Source organism: Eleutherodactylus coqui, chromosome 3 (genome assembly GCF_035609145.1).
Source record: "Eleutherodactylus coqui strain aEleCoq1 chromosome 3, aEleCoq1.hap1, whole genome shotgun sequence".
NCBI classification, from domain to species: domain Eukaryota; kingdom Metazoa; phylum Chordata; class Amphibia; order Anura; family Eleutherodactylidae; genus Eleutherodactylus; species Eleutherodactylus coqui.
Window position 1 is genome coordinate 17312566 of NC_089839.1, and position 23184 is coordinate 17335749.

Sequence of the window (23184 nt, forward strand, 5' to 3'; positions counted from 1 at the left end):
ACTACTATAATATTGCCTCCTATGTACAAGAATATAACTACTATAATATTGCCTCCTATGTACAAGAATATAACTACTATAATATTGCCTCCTATGTACAAGAATATAACTACTATAATACTGCCCCTATGTACAAGAATATAACTACTATAATACTGCCCCCTATGTACAAGAATATAACTACTATAATACTGCCTCCTATGTACAGGAATATAACTACTATAATACTGCCCCCTATGTACAAGAATATAACTACTATAATACTGCTCCTATGTACAAGAATATAACTACTATAATACTGCTCCCTATATACAAGAATATAACTACTATAATACTGCCCCCTATGTACAAGAATATAACTACTATAATACTGCCTCCTATGTACAAGAATATAACTACTATAATACTGCTCCCTATATACAAGAATATAACTACTATAATACTGCCCCGTATGTACAAGAATATAACTACTATAATACTGCCCCGTATGTACAAGAATATAACTACTATAATACTGCCCCCTATGTACAAGAATATAACTACTATAATACTGCCCCGTATGTACAAGAATATAACTACTATAATACTGCCCCCTATGTACAAGAATATAACTACTATAATACTGCCTCCTATGTACAAGAATATAACTACTATAATACTGCCTCCTATGTACAAGAATATAACTACTATAATACTGCCCCCTATGTACAAGAATATAACTACTATAATACTGCCCCCTATGTACAAGAATATAACTACTATAATACTGCCCCCTATGTACAAGAATATAACTACTATAATACTGCCCCCTATGTACAAGAATATAACTACTATAATACTGCTCCTATGTACAAGAATATAACTACTATAATACTGACCCCTATATACAAGAATATAACTACTATAATACTGCCCCCTATGTACAAGAATATACCTACTATAATACTGCCCCCTATGTACAAGAATATAACTACTATAATACTGCCTCCTATGTACAAGAAAATAACTGCTATAATACTGCCTCCTATGTACAAGAAAATAACTGCTATAATACTGCCCCCTATGTACAAGAATATAACTGCTATAATACTGCCCCCTATGTACAAGAATAGAACCGCTATAATACTGCCCCCTATGTACAAGAATATAACTACTATAATACTGCCCCCTATGTACAAGAATAGAACTACTATAATACTGCCCCCTATGTACAAGAATATAACTACTATAATACTGCTCCTATGTACAAGAATATAACTACTATAATACTGACCCCTATGTACAAGAATATAACTACTATAATACTGCCCCCTATGTACAAGAATATAACTATTATAATACTGCCCCCTATGTACAAGAATATAACTACTATAATACTGCCCCTATGTACAAGAATATAACTACTATAATACTGCCCCCTATATACAGGAATATAACTACTATAATACTGCCTCCTATGTACAAGAATATAACTACTATAATACCGCCCCCTATGTACAAGAATATAACTACTATAATACCGCCCCTATGTACAAGAATATAACTACTATAATATTGCCTCCTATGTACAAGAATATAACTACTATAATATTGCCTCCTATGTACAAGAATATAACTACTATAATATTGCCTCCTATGTACAAGAATATAACTACTATAATACTGCCCCTATGTACAAGAATATAACTACTATAATACTGCCCCCTATGTACAAGAATATAACTACTATAATACTGCCTCCTATGTACAGGAATATAACTACTATAATACTGCCCCCTATGTACAAGAATATAACTACTATAATACTGCTCCTATGTACAAGAATATAACTACTATAATACTGCTCCCTATATACAAGAATATAACTACTATAATACTGCCCCCTATGTACAAGAATATAACTACTATAATACTGCCTCCTATGTACAAGAATATAACTACTATAATACTGCTCCCTATATACAAGAATATAACTACTATAATACTGCTCCCTATGTACAAGAATATAACTACTATAATACTGCCCCTATGTACAAGAATATAACTACTATAATACTGCCCCGTATGTACAAGAATATAACTACTATAATACTGCCCCGTATGTACAAGAATATAACTACTATAATACTGCCCCCTATGTACAAGAATATAACTACTATAATACTGCCTCCTATGTACAAGAATATAACTACTATAATACTGCCTCCTATGTACAAGAATATAACTACTATAATACTGCCCCCTATGTACAAGAATATAACTACTATAATACTGCCCCCTATGTACAAGAATATAACTACTATAATACTGCCCCCTATGTACAAGAATATAACTACTATAATACTGCCCCCTATGTACAAGAATATAACTACTATAATACTGCTCCTATGTACAAGAATATAACTACTATAATACTGACCCCTATATACAAGAATATACCTACTATAATACTGCCCCCTATGTACAAGAATATACCTACTATAATACTGCCCCCTATGTACAAGAATATAACTACTATAATACTGCCTCCTATGTACAAGAAAATAACTGCTATAATACTGCCTCCTATGTACAAGAAAATAACTGCTATAATACTGCCCCCTATGTACAAGAATATAACTGCTATAATACTGCCCCCTATGTACAAGAATAGAACCACTATAATACTGCCCCCTATGTACAAGAATATAACTACTATAATACTGCCCCCTATGTACAAGAATAGAACTACTATACTACAGCCCCCCTATGTACAAGAATATAACTACTATAATACAGCCCCCTATGTACAAGAATATAACTACTATAATACAGCCCCCTATGTACAAGAATATAACTACTATAATACAGCCCCCTATGTACAAGAATATAACTACTATAATACTGCCTCCTATGTACAAGAATATAACTACTATAATACTGCCTCCTATGTACAAGAATATATCTACTATAATACTGCCCTCTATGTACAAGAATATAACTACTATAATACTGCCCCCTATGTACAAGAATATAACTACTATAATACTGCCCCCTATGTACAAGAATATAACTACTATAATACTGCCTCCTATGTACAAGAATATAACTGCTATAATACTGCCCCCTATGTACAAGAATATAACTGCTATGATACTGCCCCGTAGTGACTCTCGTCTTCTCTTAGATGTCCCTGGAGCAGGTCTACCACCTCCTGTGCATCGGGAACAATGCTGAGGCGCGCCGGGTGCTCTCTGAGTCTGAGAGTTGGGTTTTCGGTCGGCACTCTATCAAGCAGTCGATGATGCAGAAGCTGATCCGGGCGCACGGAGCCGTCCTGAACTACCGATCCTGGGTGGATCGGGGGGCTGCAGCTGCTCAGAACGGTAATGTGAAGAAGCGCTGGTAATCTTCCTCTACTGCGCTGCGTCTTCTGATGACTCTTCCTCCTCCAGCAGAAGACTTCTCTACGCAGTGCTCCGCGGTGCAGGCCATGGGCACCTACCACCGGCTGGCCGCCAGCGCCTTCCAGGAGATGCTGCAGTTCCCTGGAGTGTGGGATCCCTTCGTCCTCAACTACGTGCATGTAGGTGATTATCCTGACCGTGACACCAATATTAACCCCTTCCCTCCGCAGCTCCTCTTCCTTTTTATCTTTCCATCCCCTCTCTCGAAGAGTCGTAACGTCTTTCTGACAACCGAGCCACATGAGCGCTGATTCTCTGCGGCACGAGCGGTAGTTTTCAGTCTTTTTTTGTACTTTCAATCCCCCAGCTGATGTTCCAAGGTCCCGTACAGACCCCACGATGAGATTGCGGGTGTCATGGCAGCCGGGGGCCTTCTGAAAGGCCCCAGGACTGTCCTACTAGAATGCCCATCAAGCCGTCCCCGTGGGGTGGCTAGATAGACTGCTTGTCAGATCACGATATGATTTAATGCTATGGCATTACATCATACTGCAGGAGTGATCGAAGCATCGCAAGTTCTTGTCCCCTCTGGGCACTAAGAAAAGAAAGTAAAACTAAGTGTAAAAAAGTTTTTTACTAATTCTTAAAAAAAAAAATAAAAGGTAAAAAAAATGTTAACCATATTTTATAATAAAATAATCTAAATAATAAAACAAAAATACACATTTGGCATAACTGCTGCGCTGCGACTGTACAAGTCCCATCTCTCAGAGTAATGCGTTATCTACCGCGCACGGCGAACGTCGTCTAGAAAAAAAAGGTTATTTTTGTTGCCTTGTGTACGCCGTAGAAATAAGCCGCAGCCAAAGATGGTGGAATTTTTAGTTTTTTCCATTTTACTCCACTTCAAGTTTTTTTTAAATGTTTTTCACTACATTAAATAGCACCATTGAAAAATACAACTCGTCCCACAAAAAACAAGCCTCGGACAGCGAGGTCGATGGATAAATAAAGGAGTTAAGATGTTTTTTTTTTTTTTTTTAAAAAGCGGTAGGAAAAACCAAAAATGCTAAAAAAAAAAAAAAAAAAAAGTTTTTTAAAAAAAGGCTGCGTCCCTAAGGAGTTTTTTAGCACTAAATTTTTGATGACCCAGTGGTCTGTTGCTTGTAATCCTTGCTGACTAGAGGGGCCGCAGCGCTCCAGCGAGAGCTGCGGCCTCTTCTTAGGTCAGTGATGTCCTCTTCATTCATCACCTGGCCTGAGAGCAGGCCCATGTTATTCAAGTGAATGGGACAGAGCTGCAGTACCAGACACAGCCACTTTACAATGAGCAGCGCTGTGCCTGGTATGGACTGAAGTGACAGCGGCGCTCACCCGAGCACCACTGTCACTTCAATGATCTGATTGTCAGGGATCGACAATCGGTGGACCCCCTCCGATGATTGGTGACCCATCCTGAGGATCGGTGCGCATTACTATCAGGACTAAAAGCTGGTGGATCAATGTCACAGAAAAAAACTGCAGGTGACATGTGACATCAAAATGGATGAACGGCCAGACACGGGGGAGGGTGTGTGTGCGTGCGTGCGCAAGAGCTCAATCGCATCCACGTTGGGGGATTCCGAACGGTACCACCTGGCCAGACCACTTCATCTTATGATGGAACCAAATGATACAGAAAGTGTAATTTGTCTGACAACCCCCTTGTAAGCTTAAAGCAACACTCTGGTTTTGGGGCAAAATTGTGTCCCAGGGCTGAAGGTCATGGGGGGAGGGGGTATTACCTGCTGGTATCCCTCCAATCCACCGGTTCAGGGTCCCGCTTTTTTTTCTTTTTTTTTTTTTAAAGTTGTCTAAGATGACAGCTGTCACTTTCTAGCTACCCAATGCGCACTGTTAACGTGAGCAGCTCCGGCCAATCGGAGAGCAGGTATAGTGTGTTGATAGTCTAATACTACCAAAGCTCTGCTGGGATTAGGTAATGTGAAGATTGATCAACACCGGGTAATATAACCTCCGGCTCCAGGACAGAGTTTTTTTCTTCACCCAGAACCGGAGGGTCGATTTAAGTTGCAGACGGCCGGACGCCATGTTTTTGCCAATAATTTTTATTTTTTCTTTCTTCAGCTTCTTGAATCCTCTGGTGAAAAAGAGAAAGCAGAACAAGTTCTGACAGACTACGCTTATGACACCAGGAACCCGGTCAATCCTAACGCCCACGTGTACCTGTACGAGTTCATGCTGAGGAACGGCGCTCCCACAGACAAGCTGATGAAAGAGCTCAGAGTGAGTGTTATCACCCCGCTTCATGTATCCCCTACATAGACAGAGGTGCTTTACTGTACAGAGTTGGGTCTCATTACGAGGTCCCACAACTAAGTATCTGGGATGTTTTGGAAGACCCAAAATTTGTCTCACGGAGGTAGGAACCCCATTGTATAGCTCCCCCCCTTCCCCAATGTAAATCTTTGTGCGCCCTCAACACATTGGAGAGCATTTAAAATAAGTCCCTGTAAAGTACATGTCTAGTGCAATATTTAATTGTCAGCTGTGTCATTGGGGGACACATTGGAGAACATGGGTATAGCTCCTGCCACTAGGAGGCAGATACTAAGCAAAGGAAGAGTTAACTCCGCCTACCAGATATACCCCTCCTGCAGCCACTCGGCTAAATCTGTTTTTAGCTTGGTGTCCATAGGAGGCAGACCTCCTGCTTCAGGTCTTCAAGTTCCTGGAGTTCTTTGGACTTTGTGGATTCACAAGATGATAGAATCCCCCCTACTAAGGAGGGACACCAGGGTTGCCACTAACTTCCCTACCTCCCAAAGGCAAGGTGGCACAGAAAAGCACTAACTATTGTGAACTACCAGCGAATATCCTTTCGCTCGGACCCCTGGGCTGCCCTCCTCTACCAAAGGGCGGCGAGATGTAGTTAAGGATCAGGAATGGAGTTGATGGCATGTGGTCCTTCTCCTCTAGGAAAGGTAAGTATGGGGGTCCCCTATTCTTGTCTCTTCCCATCCCTATTCCTGGGTTTCTACTCCATGCCAACAGGGGAGGGGAGGTAATTTGGTTTTCTTAGGCTGTGCCATGTTATGGGGACTTCGTCCTGGTTTCGAAACGCTTCTAGCGGTGGGATTTCTGCTACTAGCGAATAATCCCACCTCCAGTTTTCTTGGCACCATTTTCAGTGGCTCCTCTTCTGCACACTTCGGAGGGGAACTCCTGGACATGGGTAAGACCTGCCCTAGGCAGCTCCTTTCCAACTTGGCCTACTGTTGCTCTGAGCCCTTACATTGTGCCCTCATGCAGCTAGGCGAATTTACCTCAGCAAAAAAGCTACCATGTCAGATTCGAAGGGGAAATCCAGTGATTACAGCACCACCTTGGTGAGTTACTTTGCATGCTCTCAATGTTGCACCAAAGTTTTATGCGGGCAACAGGAGCCCCTTTGCACCAACTTCCTGCCTCCCAGACCAGCCAGTAAATATGTCTCAGGGACATCCACCTCCCTCTTGATAGCGATGGCGGATCTCACAAAAACCTCCAGGTCCATTGTGGAGATGCTGGACAAAGCATCCAGCCAGAACTCGGCTGAAGGGTCTGGTGTTCAGGAATCGCTCCTACTGGAATGCTTGTATGGCGGACCCTCCAAACATCAACTGTGCTGAAGTTCACATGGTCCTACACCGTCGCCTCCTTCCTCCACCTTGCTTTCCCCCCCCATCATCCCACTCGGTCCCCTCTAGGGACGGCTCCTGTTCTACCGGCGAAATATCGGATTCTGACTCTTCCTTAAATGAGGAACAGTCTTCCAAAGTCTCCACTGCGGTAGACCTTCTCATACAGGCGGTAAAAGAGACGGTCCTCTGTTACCTCAGGCTCCTTCTCCTTCCGACACGCTAGATGTTCATATAAAACATTCCCCACTCGTTTGGATTTTGAGCATATTGTGACCAGAGAATGGTCCATCTCAGATAAACATTTCCTCAAGCTTAAGCACTTGGACCTTATGTATCCATTCCCTGAGGTGTTCCTCTTCACTATCGGTCGTGCCAGTCCCTTCAAGACTGCAAAAAGCATCCATCCTTCTTCGAACCGTGCCCTTCATGGTGTCCTCGTTCTGAAGCAGCCAAGCCCCCCTCGACAAAATTCTCCTCCCCATTAAGGGTGGCCTCCACCCGTGTCATTTAGGGTAGGGGGTCCGTCTCCTGCTATTTAGGGACACATGTATTGCTGACATTCAGGATTGCTGGGTGTGTGAGATCGTCTCTTCAAGATACACTATAGATTTTCATTCTGTCCCCTCAGAGCGTTTTTCGCTTCTCCACCACCGTCCCATTCGCAGTACGTTTGTATTACCTTCGAATATGTTATGAGGGGGCGCCTCGATGGTTTTTTCAAAATATGCTATATAGCTATAACAGAAATGACAAAGAATGAGTGTTAACTCACCTGGTGCCAGACGAGGATACCTTTCACAAGGCACCTCGCTGACACCGTGATCCACGTTCGCTTATAGTTAAGCCTTTTATTCCATCCGACCTTGATCGGAGAGCCGCAGGACCGTTCCGAGTAAGCTACACCGGATAACCGGGGCTTAGTACAGGTACACAGAGTAAAGGAAAAGACTATCCGCGCTCCAAGGGAATACGGGGCTCCGATGCAGGATAATAATGTCCTTCTTTATTAAAGGAGATGTCCCGCGCCGAAACGGGTTTTTTTTTTTTTTTAACCCCCCCCCCCCCCCCGTTCGGCGCGAGACAACCCCGATGCAGGGGTTAAAAAAACCACCCGCACAGCGCTTACCTGAATCCCGGCGGTCCGGCGTCTTCATACTCACCTGCTGAAGATGGCCGCCGGGATCTTCTACCTTCGTGGACCGCAGCTCTTCTGTGCGGTCCACTGCCGATTCCAGCCTCCTGATTGGCTGGAATCGGCACGTGACGGGGCGGAGCTACACGGAGCCGCTCTCTGGCACGAGCGGCTCCATAGAAGACTGCTGAAGACCCGGACTGCGCAAGCGCGGCTAATTTGGCCATCGGAGGCCAAAAATTAGTCGGCTCCATGGAGACGAGGACGCTAGCAACGGAGCAGGTAAGTATAAAACTTTTTATAACTTCTGTATGGCTCATAATTAATGCACAATGTACATTACAAAGTGCATTAATATGGCCATACAGAAGTGTATAACCCCACTTGCTGCCGCGGGACAACCCCTTTAATATTCCATCACTGGTTTCGCGAGCAACGCGTTTCGGTAGATAGAATACCTTTCTAAAGCTCTATACATTTACAAATGACTGACAAACATAAATAGGCACTCACATGTCCTCGGAATTGTCTACAGCACGGTGCAGGGCAGCTCCGTAATTAGCGGGGGCGTAGTACAAGCCTCCCAGGTAAATCACATGTCCTACAGGTAAGACACCTGGAACGCCCATCTGCGCTCCATGGTCTTCAATAAAACTTTATTTGGGTTGCTAGTGAACAGCAACCTTCATCAAAGCTATGTGCACACCCGCTATACGCTGGTTATAAATAGATTAAAATTTCAATAAAAATACACAATATTCAAATAAAAAACCAATGAATAAAGTTTGCATAAATAAGTTAACAAAATAACTTCTATGTTATAAATCAATATAAAAATGATATAATCACTATAAAATGCATATTTACCTATATTTACACAGCACTTCTCTATACATACATTATCAATAAATATCATATATATATATGTAAAATTAATTAACCCCATAATGATCCCTACTAAAAAGACCATAGTAATTTATTTACATTAATTTTAATATTACATATCATGTTTCATATTTTTTTGTTAGTGAACTAAGAAGGCGTGAGATGTTTTGGATTCATAGACTCAACACCTTATGTCCATACGGCTTAAATGAAGTACTCGAAAAAATATGAAACATGATATGTAATATTAAAATTAATGTAAATAAATTACTATGGTCTTTTTAGTAGGGATCATTATGGGGTTAATTAATTTTACATATATATATGATATTTATTGATAATGTATGTATAGAGAAGTGCTGTGTAAATATAGGTAAATATGCATTTTATAGTGATTATATCATTTTTATATTGATTTATAACATAGAAGTTATTTTGTTAACTTATTTATGCAAACTTTATTCATTGGTTTTTTATTTGAATATTGTGTATTTTTATTGAAATTTTAATCTATTTATAACCAGCGTATAGCGGGTGTGCACATAGCTTTAATGAAGGTTGCTGTTCACTAGCAACCCAAATAAAGTTTTATTGAAGACCATGGAGCTCAGATGGGCGTTCCAGGTGTCTTACCTGTATGACGTGTGATTTACCTGGGAGGCTTGTACTACGCCCCCGCTAATTACGGAGCTGCCCTGCACCGTGCTGTAGACAATTCCGAGGACATGTGAGTGCCTATTTATGTTTGTCAGTCATTTGTAAATGTATGGAGCTTGAAAAAGGTATTATATCTACCGAAACGCGTTGCTCGCGAAACCAGTGATGGAATATTAATAAAGAAGGACATTATTATCCTGCATCGGAGCCCCGTATTCCCTTGGAGCGCGGATAGTCTTTTTATTTACCCTGTGTATTACCTTCGAGCTATTCAAGATTTGCTTGACAAGGATGTCATTATCTCCATTCCTTCTCACAAACATTTTACCGGATTTTACTCCAACCTGTTAATGGTCCCCAAGAGGGACGGATCGGTTCGCCCAGTCCTAGATCTAAAGCTCCTCTATCGCTGTCAGAGTAGGTCATTTTCGTATGGAATCCATCCGGGTAGTGATTGCTTCTATCGAGTAAGGCGCATGTCCATTGCCGATAGACATCAAAAATGCCCATCTCCGCATCCCGATTCGCCAGTCTCGCCAGCGCTTTCTTTATTTTGCAGTCCAGGTGAATCATTTCTAGTTCGTCATCTTGCCATTCAGTCTGGCAACACCTTCCATCCCCCCTGCTGGAAGGTTAATAACCACGGATTACAACCTCTCGGGCTGGGGGATAATTCTAGGCCACCTGACCATACAGAGACAATGGTCCAACTTGGTATCATCCCTCCACATCAACATGCCTGAACTCAGACATCCGCCTGTGCATGACCAGTTGGTCACAGATTCTGGTCAGTCGTCTGTTTCGTGTCCAGATGGACACCGTGATGGCCGTTGCGTACATACACCACCAAGGTGGCACAAGAAGAGGAATGGGGATTAGGGAGGCTGCCGTAATCCTCCATTGGATGGAGAGACACATCTCGGCCATCCACATTCTGGGAGTGGATCACCGACTGGGTGGATCAGGGAAATGCAGTACATATAGTATATCATGACTTTAGTAAAGCATTTGACAAAGTATCTCATACCATACTTATTGAAATCTGGGATTGACAAGGCAACTGTTAAATGGATTCACAACTGGCTGAGTGATCGTACTCAGAGTGGTCATAAATGGCTGCACATCCAAGTGGGAGAATGTATCAAGTGGGGACCACAAGGCTCTGTCCTAGGACCAGTGTTGGTCAACATTGTTATAAATGATCTGGAAGGGGGAATTGAGGGGAATCTGATCAAATTTGCTGACGACACAAAGATAGGAGGGATAGCTAACACTAGGGGAGAGAGAGTATTCAAAACAAGGAGAAATGCAAAGTCCTACATCTGGGCAAGAAAAATTAAAAAAAGCACATACAGAATGGGAGGAATTGGGCCAAGTAGCAGCACATGTGAAAAAGACTTGGGTATGCTAGTAGATCATAGACTGAACATGAGTCAACAATGTGATACAGCAGCCAAAAAATGCAAACTAAATTCTGGGATGCATTAAGAGAAGCATAGAGTCTAGATCACATGAGGTACTTATATGCCTCTACTCTTCCTTAGTCAGACCTCATCTGGAATACTGTGTCCAGTTCTCGGCACCCCACTTTAAAAAAGACAGACAAACTTGAGCAAGTTCAGAGAAGGGTTACCAAGATGGTGAGCGGTCTGCAAACCATGTCCTATGAGGAACGGTTAAAGGATCTGGGAATGTTTAGCTAAAAAGAAGGCTGAGAGGAGACTTAATAGCCATCTACAAACATCTGAAGGGCTGTCACAGTGCAGAGGGATCAGCCCTATTCTCATCTGCACAAGGAAAGACTAGAAGCAATGGGAGGAAACTGAAAGGGAGGAGACACGGATTAGATATATCAGACAGTGAGGGTGATCAATGAGTGGGACAGGTTACCACGGGAGGTGGGGAGTTCTCCTTCAACGGAAGTGTTCAAACACAGGCTGGACAAATATCTGCCTGGGATGATTTAGTGATCCTGCACTGAGCAGGGGGTCGGACCCGATGACCCCGGAGTTCCCTTCCAACTCTACCATTCTATGATCTATAAGTGGAAAAGTGGATAACACTTCCTCAGCAGAGAAACCGTAGACCCAGGAGAGTGTGCACTACACGAGGAAATATTTGTGTACATATGTGCCAAATAGGGAGTGTTTGTGAATCTGTCGGCATCTGGGTGCAACAGTCCGCAACCCTTTGTCTCGTGAACTCGCGGTCCTCAAGCGTAGACGGATGCTCTTTCGATTCCATGGAACTAGTTGTCATTATTGTATGCCTTTCCACCAACATCTCTGATTCAATGACTCCACAGGAAAGCGAAGCTGAAGGGTGTCCGCATGATTTTCACAGTGCCAGGCTGGCCAAGTCATCCTTGTTATACCGATTTCATGTCCCTACTGGTCAAGAAGCCATGGCCCTTGCCACTCAAATAGCATAAGCTACACTTAAATCTGCCGTCTTGAACGCAAGGATTCGTGTAACCCGTTGTCCAGACTATGCTCAGGAAGCCACCTTCCTCTCACATCTACCATAGGGTATGGAAGTCCTTCAGATGGTGCGAGCAACATCATCTGCAACCCACAATCCTTTCCTTTCAGCAATCAGGCATGGACATGGGCTTGAGCCTCAGCTCGTTAAAGGGTCAAGTCTCCACACTATCATTCTTCAACGACCCCTTGCTTCCAAGTCTGGTAAATACTTTCCCTCAGGCAGTAGCACATGCTGCCCCTCTTCCGTCAGCACCTTGGGACCTCCATCTGGTTGTAGACGCTTTACAATTTTTCTCCCTTCAAGCCAGTGTGTGACATTTCTCTCCGCCTGCTGTCTTGGAAGGTTGCCTTTCTGGTAGCTGTCACTTCCATCCGCCATGTCTCCTGAGCTCGCCACGCTGTCATGCAGTACTCCTTTTCTGGTGCTCCATCAGAACAAGGTGGTCCTTCATTCGCTTCCATCCTTTCTTCCCAATGTGGCCTCCTCTACAGCACCTCAATGAGGGCATCGTATGAAATCCTTCTGCTATATGGATTCTATGTTCCTCATCTCTGATGGCCCTCATCGAAGCCTGGCCGCCTTCAGATCCACCATAGCCCGATGGGTCAGCGACTATAAAGGCCTACCCGTCTCAAGTGACCCAAAAGTCATTTGTCCCCATAATCGTACCAATAGAAAGTACAACGCGGAAGGCTGAAACCAAGTTGGCTTATTTTGGGCAAAAACCTTGGCAGTTTTGGTGGCACAATGTCGTATTTAGGCCACATGACTTTGTTGGACGCAGTGAGGTGTCTAAAACCCCTTCATAAATGTAGTGAAATATATACGACATTTCTTGGAAAATTCGTGAGTTTTCACTAGTAAATCTGTTGCATTTTTAGAAAAAAAATCAGCATGCGTTTGGAGGAGTTGTAATCGTACTGAAATGAGCCGTCCGTAAACCTTCGTAAGATTAAGAGTTGCGGTTTTATTTTCAGGCGCTGTACGCCAAGACTCCATCCCACAAACTCATGCTGGAATTTAGCCAACTCCTCGACAAATCCGGTAAGTCGCTCTTCTCTTGTTTGTAACCCCTTCCGTGACGTACTACTTTATATCAAGGGAACAAGACCGCTCCCTCAGACTGACGTGATGGTCTGTCATGGTGGTTGAGTGGGCCGAGATGACCCCAGTGGGACGGTAGCTGTAAGGCTTCCATCATACCTGCGGTCAGCTCCGGGTTTTCGTCTCTCTGCTCCATTTTCGGAGGAGAGAAACTGAAATAAAATGGAAAAAAAATTGATCCATTTTTTTTCCTCCATTAATTTCAATGGGGTTTCAATAAACTGTAAAGCAGACGGGAAGGCTTCAATTTGCTTCCATTCCGCCAGTTTTCTGCTTTTTTTGGGGGGGGGACTAGAAAATAGCGCAGTCCGCGGTGTTAGTTTTCTGTCCAAAAACAATACTAGAAACCTGACGAAATGGAAGCCTTTCAGTTTGTTTTGTTTTGTTTTTTCTTCTTAAAACCCCCTCCCGTTTTTTTATTTCTCTCTGTTTCTCTTGCAAAAACATTGTAGAGAGATGGAAACCCTTCCCTTCACCCTAACGCAGGTGTAACATCAGCCGGTCAGCCGGGATCACAGATGACTCAGATCCTGGCCTTGTGTACTTACGATGCCGCTGTCAATGATAACTGCGGCATGTAAGTGGTTAGTTTAGGCTGGTGGAAGGCAATGGCAAACAGTGGCCTCTGGGCCTGTCATGGCTGTCAGTTGTAAAACGGAGATAATACACTGCATTACAGAAATGTTGCGGTGTGTTATCTGAGCGATGAGAGATTTCCTGGTTCAAGTCCCAACAGGGACACTGAAGAAAGTAGCATAAAGAATAAGAAAAGGTTAGAAAAATGTGTTCTGGTTAAAATATATATATATATATATACATACACATACATACACTCCATCTCAGTATAGAGATGCCCGCTGCCTTGGGATTATATTTGACTCCAATCTCTCCTTTACCCCAATCTCTGGCCCGAACATGTCAGCTGCACCTCAAGAACATCTCAAGAATCTACCCTTTTCTCACTGTAGACACGCTAAAAACGCTCACTGTCGCCCTCATCCACGCCCGGCTCGATTATTGCAACTCACTGCTGATCGGCCTCCTCTGCACCAGACTCTACCCTCTCCAATCCATCCTGAATGCGGCAGCCAGGCTCATCTTCCTGTCCAGCTGCTACTCGGACACCTCTGCCCTGTGCCGGTCACTGCACTGGCTGCCCGTTAAATACAGAATTCAATTTAAACTCGCTACCTTCATCCACAAAGCCCTCCACAGCGCAGCGCCCCCCTATATTGCCTCCCTCATCTTAATCCATCACCCAGCCTGCACCCTCCGCTCTGCTAATGAAATCAGATTAAGTCCCTTTAATTCGAACCTCTCATTTCTGCCTCCAAGACTTCTCCAGAGCAGCACCAGCCCTCTGGAACGCGCTACCCAAACTATCCGGGCAATCCCCGACACACAAAACGTCAGGCGTGCTCTAAAAACACACGTCTTCAGGGAGGCATACCATATCCCCTAAACCAAACCTCTCTGCACTCTGCCTGATAACATGCTCCCTGACCTACTGACTGCAATCCCTGCTAGCCGCAATCAACCGCCCCCTGCAGCCATATCGATTCACCCACTATACGGCTTATCTCTGACCATTATCTATTTGTATAGGATCCCTCACTCTCCACCTGCCCATACCGAGCCCATCTCCAGCCCCTACATCTTATGTATCATCCAATTATGTGTAGTATGTAAGCTCGTTGGAGCCCCTCATTCCTACTGTCTCCATCAGCTGATTACTACATGGAGACGGTCGCTTGTTTTTTGTATTGCATTTCATTTTAATCAAAATGAATTAAGTTGAATGTTCCCCAAAATGGTGCCAATAGTAACTACAACCTAAAATAACATTTCGAGTCGTTGAATGCAGATGCCAAAATAAATTATTTTTCCGAAAAAGGTTTTTATTCTGTAGCTGTGGAAAAACCTTAAAATTTTTTTTTTTTTTTTTCATATTCTTATAATTGTCCCGACCTGCAGAAAAGTTGCGGCTTCTAATGCTGCATAGTTAACGTTCAGAAGAAAAAAAATAAATCGTAGCATTACATTTTTTTACATTTTTAAAATTTTTTTTTTTTTAACCCTGAACCTCAAAAATTAATAAAAGTATACATTAACCTGTACCGATAATAATAAGTGCAGCTGACCGTGCGGAGAGCGAACCTATGTATGGCCATGTTGATGGAAAAATAAAACCGTTGTGGAGGAAAAAAAATATTGCGTTCTTAAGGGGTTAATCTAGTGCTGGAAACCCTTCAGTTGCACCGCTACAATATGCCACAAGGTGTCAGACATTAACCAGACCCGATCTGCAGATGTTCCCGCCAGCCACGAAAAGACTCTGTTTCTCCTATGGAGGCCAATCTGTGATTGCTTGATGTGCGGCGCTCTGTTACATCTGTGAGAGCCGTGAACTCTGACTGCCTGGAGGAGAGTTACTCCTAGAGTACCAGTGTATTGTGGGTACAGTGGTCGGAACCTCGTTAATGGCGTCGGCTTCCCATTGCGCTGCACTGTGCGGGCCGGCGGTGGTTCCCCGGTGCGCTGCACCATGCTGACCAGCCGACATGCTATCTTCTAAACGGGTCACACGGAGAGCTCGGCCTTTGACTTGTCCTTCTGCCGATGTATTGACAGAGTCTGAAGAAGATCAGAAGCTCGCTCTGCACGTCTTGTTCGATCTGTTGGATTTCTCAGGTTGGAAGCAGAATGCGAGGTCATGGAGATGCCTGGCGATGCTGCTGAAGAAGTGTCTTCTCCGGTAAGTACTCTATATCGGAGCGCTGTGGATCACGCGGGGCGTCTTCGGTGTGTTAAGACCGCTTGTGATTTCCGCCCCGGATTTGCATATCGACTGACTTGGATCCGGTTGTAGATTTTAGCTTCCTTCACTGGGGCTCCTCCATAAATCTGAGGCGGATCCCCCGTGAAGAAGTGGCGGGTGATTTACTTTATTTTCCGCGTACGTCTGTTACGTCGGACGTTTAGATGATTTCTGATTCCGCATCCAATCCGTCTGTCGCCTTCGTGCGCCCAGAATATCAACTGGGAAGTGTTAAATCCATGTAAAATGACTTTACTCTCTAAGATCGCTCAAGTGAGTGCGAAGAGGTCTTGTAAACGTAGCTGAGGAGACGGAGCCAAGTGTGACAGGTCATTTACAGGGAGCGCCAGCCAGAAGAAGCTCGGGTGTCTCGTAGAAAAAGCAAATTGCTCGGTATCGCCACACGGTTGGCACGTTTTTTTTAAATTTTGTTGATCAGATTCGCATTGGCAGGACCCGGAACATTCTAGAAGGGAGTAAATAAGCACTTCTGATGTGATAACCGGCTCCTAGATGAAATCTGCATTTTTGTGGGTGGAATGTGAATAGGCAGCGGGAAAAAAATGTTTTTACCGCGCTCGTTGCCGTTTGACGTCTGGCCCCATCAGAGCAGTGCATAAACCAAAGTCGAGCCACATGTGCACCCAAGTGCCCCTTATACTCCATTGTAGCAAGAAGAAAGGGGCAGATTGGATTGTCACATGACAGCAGGATCCGACTACACGAGGTTTGTATGAAGTCTGTTACTATGGAGACGCATAGGTCTGCATAGGAGCTGCGTACACTTAAAACGACACAGAAATTCCGTTAGCTACTTTATTTCAGATCTTTCACAGCAGTAAAAAAACACTGGTTGCAAAAGTATACACACCCTTTAAGAAGGTTTTCACATTTTTAACCCCTTTCCGCTACATTTACGTCCTGCCGCATCGGGGTATGTATGAAGAGAGATTGCAGGGCGATCTCCCTCCATACAACGCGGGCGTGGGCTGTTTCTTACAGCCAGCGGCTAATCACGGCTGTTAACCCTTTAAATGCTGCTGCCATGTCTGACAGCGGCATTTAAATCCCCCTTCTGTCTTGGCAAAATCAAGCCATGCCCATGGAGTGGCTTAATAGACTGCCCGTCCGATCGCAGTATGATGTAACGCAATGGTATCACATCATACTGCAGGAGCGATCAAAGCATCGCAAGTTGTTGTCCCCTACAGGGACTAAAAAAAAAAAAAAAAAAAGTTAAGATAATCATTGAGTTTTACTAATTATTTTTAAAAAAGTAAAAAAAGGTTTAAAAAAAACCCTTTTGCCATATTTGTAATAAAAGAATCTACATAGTAAAACAAAAATACATATTTGGTATCGCTGCGTCCGTAAACGTCTGATCTATCAAACTAATGCATTATTTACTCCGTACGGTGAACGTCGTCCGAAAAAAAGAGACCGTCAGAAATGTGCTTTTTGGTCACCGTCTCCAAGAAAAAATATCCGGTGTACAGCCGGCTGTCTGATGAAAATGTTCCATTCGCGGTTCTTCATAGATCACCATTGTTTTTATTTATACCATAAACCTTATTACTCCGGATCTTAAATCGCCAACGGGTCGCTCCAGAGTCAGTTTTTTTTTTCCCCCCACTTCCTCTTCATCACATAGAAATGAATGGAGCGGCAGTCGAACGTGCGCACCACCGCTGCATTCAAATGGAGCATTTGGGTGTGCCAATCTTAGGATCGCTGGGGTCCCAGTGGTCGATCCTGTGGATGGGCAATCAATGTCTTTAATGGGAAAATCCCTCCAATTTTGGTGGGTAAAAAGTCACCGTTTTTATTTTTGCCCCACTTTTCTCTTTTCTAAAGGTGTGTGGCACTTGGCAAGAAAGAGGGCATGTGCCCCGGTGACACGAGAGACTTACTAGTGCAAATTATAGTGGGAATCTAGATCCGCTCGTGACTGGCATAGATATCAGAGCCCAATATTTTAAGAAGTATGCGCCTGTTAATAGATGTGGCACACTTCACTCCTGGCCACTTTGGCTTTAGACCAGCATATATAGTAGCGATATATGTAAAGTTTCCTTTGTGTGTTAACAACATAGTAGCGGTCCAACCGTTGGTCATCAGGACCCCACTTAAGGAAACTAGGACTCTTATTGAGGGGCATCAGAATGTGCCATAGCTGTACATGCCTGGCATCCCACCTCTGGCCTTGTACATGCATGCCACAGAATCGGGAATCCTATCCTGTATGAGCTAAGACGTCTTGGGCAAAGTGATGGGGCTAGTGCAGGTCATCGGCACTCTATTACTCCCCATCTAGAAGCTCATTGGACTCCTTTGGCTTTCAGAACTGCAGAAATTCGCTGTGGTGTAGAGTCCAGTAGGTGATGACATTGCACTGCATGAATATCGGCCCCTGTGGACGGGAAGCTTCTTGTAGTTGCTGCAGATTAGACGGAGGTGCTGATGGAAGGTCAGAATTTGGCACAAGCAGCATGAATCGCTGATCCCTTCCTGTGAGAACAGGAAGGGATCAGCGATTCATGCTGCTTGTGCCAAATTCTGACCTTCCATCAGCACAAAATCTGGATCCATCTGACCAGGAGATGTTTTTCACTGCTCAGTGATACGATTTTCACTACTTTGGAGTCTCTCCTTTCTGTCTCTCTTAGACTCTTCTCTTGGCGCTGGGATCGGTCGTCTGTTATAGCCCATCCGTGTAAGAAACGGCAAGTTGTGCGTTTCTCAGTGATTGGCTTTGTATACAATTGCCTAATCTATTCTTGGAAGTTGACCCAAGTTGGAGCTCCATTGAATAGAGGCGGTAAAGTAAAAATCTGCAGCGGCTCTTTTACAAGGTGTCAGAGATTTTCTCACAGAACTTTTGCATAAAGGCCAAATATTTGCAGTGAAGGGGGGGGGGGGGCTCGTCTCTGAAGATTCTGGCGCACACATGGCCCTACGATCCTCAGTTGTGAAATCCACAGCATTTAGCATTTATCGTCTCTATAAATGACTTAAATTAGTCAGTGAATATAATAAAATGGGGAAATAAATGGGAATCGATGGAGTTTTCATCCTGAGGCCAAACATTTACCGAAATCTGTGTTCTTTATTGTCTCTGCGTGGGTAGCATCACACTTGTAGTCCTCTTCACTGACCGGTTACTGATAATTCCCATGTGGAAAATGCTCAGTGTCTTCCAAGGTCCCTCAGCAGCATAGAGTATTTTAGAAGAGTAATGTGTTGACCTTGGAGGAGGCAGTGACCTTGCCGACATGTATTGTAATTAGAGCAGGCTATACAGGGGGTCACAAAAATATGGAAACTCCAAACGAAATGCATGGGATTTTAATCAAACTTTGGATACCTGATTCGCTAGGATTTTCTGCCAAATTTGTGTTTACTTCACCTCTTGCGCTGCTCTGGGTGGTTTTGGGAGCCAGCTGGTAACAATAGCTGAGTGGCTCAAACCCCTGACCAATGGAACCTTGTTGCTTGGGCAGATGTTCACTTTTGCCCGGCAGCATCTGTGTCAGATTACCTCCCCTTAAAATTGGTCTTTATTTTAATATGATTTATAATCCCATGTAATTTAAGGTGTTTCCATATTTTTGTCCACCACTGTATGTGACACTGGCAGTACCTTTTTATAGCCAGACTTATCTCTAGAAGAGTGGGTTGATCCTGTAGAGGAGGCAATGACCCATCAGTTCACGTGTGTTAATGAGAAGAAGTCTATATGTGAATTGAGGAGCATTACGAGGGGGATGAGAAGAGGATACATTATAGCCAGAGTTAGCTCAGAAATGGGGACCGCAGCAGAAGGGGAATATGTTGTTTTTGTAGGGGGCAGTGACCTCGCTGTTCATATAAATTAATGAGAACAGGGCTGTATGTGACCTGGGGAATGTAATGAGGTGGACGAGGAGATTATACCACAAGCCACAGATCAGAAATGATGATGGCAGAAGATGAGGAGTAGGTTGATCTTGTGGAGGCAGTGACCTGTCCATTTGTGTATATTAAAGGGGTTGTCCCGCGCCGAAACGGTTTTTTGTTTTTTTTTCAATAGCCCCCCCGTTCGGCGCGAGACAAACCCGATTCAGGGCTTTAAAAAAAGAACGGATAGTACTTACCCGAATCCCCGCGCTCCGGTGACTTCTTACTTACCTTGCGAAGATGGCCGCCGGGATCTTCACCCACGGTGGACCGCAGGTCTTCTCCCATGGTGCATCGTGGGCTCTGTGCGTTCCATTGCCGATTCCAGCCTCCTGATTGGCTGGAATCGGCACACGTGACGGGGCGGAGCTACGAGGAGGAGCTCTCCGGCACGAGCGGCCCCATTCAGAAGGGAGAAGACCGGACTGCGCAAGCGCGTCTAATCGGGCGATTAGACGCTGAAATTAGACGGCACCATGGAGACGAGGACGCTAGCAACGGAACAGGTAAGTGAATAACTTCTGTATGGCTCATAATTAATGCACGATGTACATTACAAAGTGCATTAATATGGCCATACAGAAGTGCTGAACCCCAACTTGCTTTCGCGGGACAACCCCTTTAAGGAGATCCGATAGCTGAAAATGAGTAGGTTCATCTCGTAAGACAGTGACCTTTGTGTTCATGTATGTTAACGGGAATAGGGCTGTATGTGACTGGTTGTAGCATCTTCAAGTAGGTGACAAAAGAATACCTTGTAGCCAAACATATCTAAGAAGTTAGGGCAGCAGCAGATAAGTAGGTTGATCTTGTAGGGAGCAGTGACCTGTGCATCGGCGTATGCTGACTAGGACAGGGCGGTAGGTGACTGAAGGAGGTCTGGCTAGAAGGGATTCCCTCCTTACCCACCTGAGGACACTGTCTTTGGAAATAGCAGCAGAAGAAGAAGAGTCTGTTGATCCTGTAGACGAGACAGTGACTGGTCGGTTCATGTATGTTGGTGAGAACGAGGTTGTAGATGACTTGTATAATGTCATGAGGTGGAGGAGAAGAAGATACTTTATAGTCGGGGATGTTTCTGCCGGCAGCAGAGGAGGAGCGGGTTGATCTTGTAGGAGGCAGTGACCTGTCCAGTCATGTATGTTCATTCAAACTGGGCTGAATGTGACTGGGGCAGTGTGATGAGGGGGATGAGAAGAGAACGCCTCACAGCTAGAGACATCTCAGAAATGGGGATGGCCGCAGAATAGGAGGGAGTTAGGTCATTGCCTTCTACAAGACAATCTATTCATGTATGTTCATTAAGTGGGTGATGAGAGAATGCCATATAGCAAGAGGCATCTCAGAAATGATGACAGCAGCAGAGGAGTAATAGGTTGATTCTTGCAGAAGGCAGTGACCTCTGTTCATGTATGTTAAAGGGGTTGTCTTGCGGCAGCAAGTGGGGTTATACACTTCTGTATGGCCATATTAATGCACTTTGTAATGTACATCGTGCATTAATTATGAGCCATACAGAAGTTATTCACTTACCTGCTCCGTTGCTGGCGTCCTCGTCTCCATGGCTCCGTCTAATTTCGCTTTCTTCTGGCATTTTTAGACGCGCTTGCGCTGTGCGGTCTTCTTCCTGGTGAATGGGGCCGCTCGTGCCGGAGAGCTGGTCATCGTAGCTCCGCCCCGTCACATGTGCCGATTCCAGCCAATCAGGAGGCTGGAATCGGCAATGGACCGCACAGAGCCCACGGTGCACCATGGGAAAGGACCGGCGGTGCATCGTGGGTGAAGATCCCGGCGGCCATCTTGGTGAAGGAAGAAGTAGGAAAAAGGAAGACGTCACAGAGTGGGTATTCGGGTAAGTAATATGTATTTTTTTTTTTTTTAACACATCGATTGGGGTTGTCCTGCGCCGAACGGGGGGCCTATGGAAAAAAAAAACGTTTCGGCGCGAGACAACCCCTTTAATAAGAACGGGGCTGTATGTGACTTGGACAGTGTCATGAAGTGATTAGAGGAGAATACTATATAGCTTGACATCTCTCTAGTGATGATGACTGCAGCGGATCAGGAGTGTGTTGATCTTGTGATGGGAAGTGACTTGTCCATTCTTGAGGATATTGCTGACAATGTCATCATGTGAGAAGAGGATTAGAGAGTTGATGGACCACGTTGGACAACAGAAGGAGCAGGAAGGACCCCCGTAGTATTGAGTATTTAAGAAAATGAACTTTTGTGGGAGGTAGTGACCTGTTGGAGGTGGACAACAATAAGTGAGAGGCCACAGACCGCTCTGGATGTAGATCCCTGGAGGCACAGAGCATTTCAGGAGAGTAGTGTGTCCTTATGGGAAGCTGTAACCGGCATACTTGTATCTGACATGGGTTCATGTTGTGAGGAAAAGTATGGAGACCAATTAGAGAGCTTTTATGAGATTAGGAAAAAACAGCGCCCCTTCTGTTCATAGGCTATAACTGGTATTACAGCTCGGCTCCTATCCGATAAATGCTGCAATTTCAGACTCCACCATGGACCATAGTGGCGCTGTTTCTGTAACTTTGAGGGAATTAATAAAATCCTGGATAGAACGCAGGAACTTCAGACATATTTTGCCTTGATTGGACTGACCCTTTTGGTGCCACCGATGTATGGCAGTGCCAAGCTGTAGCACCCCCTTGTTTACATGCTGCACACGTTTAGGCGATTTGGCTTTTTTAATGCAGACGTAAATGTAGTTCTGCGTTTGATAACGAAGTGATCTGTGATGTCGTTTTCTTCACAGTGGTCATACGTCTTGGATGTTTGAGGCATGGAACTCCCGGAAGAGCTGGTGGCCGTCGTACCACTTTACCAAGTTTGACGCCAAGAAGGATCTGAGGAAGCGCACAAGACTCGCAATGAATAAGGCTTTTGTTGGTGGGATCTTAAAGGGGCCGGGTATGTCATGCAGAGATGTGTAAGCCGACATTGGGAAGGGGCTTTAAACCCATCACTAGGGTATGCCATAACATTACTGTGTGCTCAATGGAGTGCGGCCCCTTTGGCCTGAGCCGGTAAAGTACACCACTTCATAGAAGTTATTGTAAGTTGTCCTTCTTTGCACTA

At 44.3% G+C, this 23184-nt stretch overlaps 1 protein-coding gene across 3 annotated transcripts in view; it reads left to right on the top strand.

The window, feature by feature from the left end:
• TAF1A (TATA-box binding protein associated factor, RNA polymerase I subunit A) overlaps window positions 1-23184 on the top strand; it is a 36765-nt gene that overhangs the window by 8885 nt on the left and 4696 nt on the right. For 2 of the 3 annotated variants that reach the window (XM_066595195.1, XM_066595197.1), the window contains 6 exons: window positions 3167-3365; window positions 3435-3565; window positions 5514-5672; window positions 13205-13271; window positions 15963-16086; window positions 22862-23016. In XM_066595195.1, coding sequence (XP_066451292.1) covers window positions 3167-3365; window positions 3435-3565; window positions 5514-5672; window positions 13205-13271; window positions 15963-16086; window positions 22862-23016 — 835 coding nt within the window. The remainder of the gene's footprint in view (window positions 1-3166; window positions 3366-3434; window positions 3566-5513; window positions 5673-13204; window positions 13272-15962; window positions 16087-22861; window positions 23017-23184) is intronic. The other variant, XM_066595196.1, reaches the window with a different exon arrangement.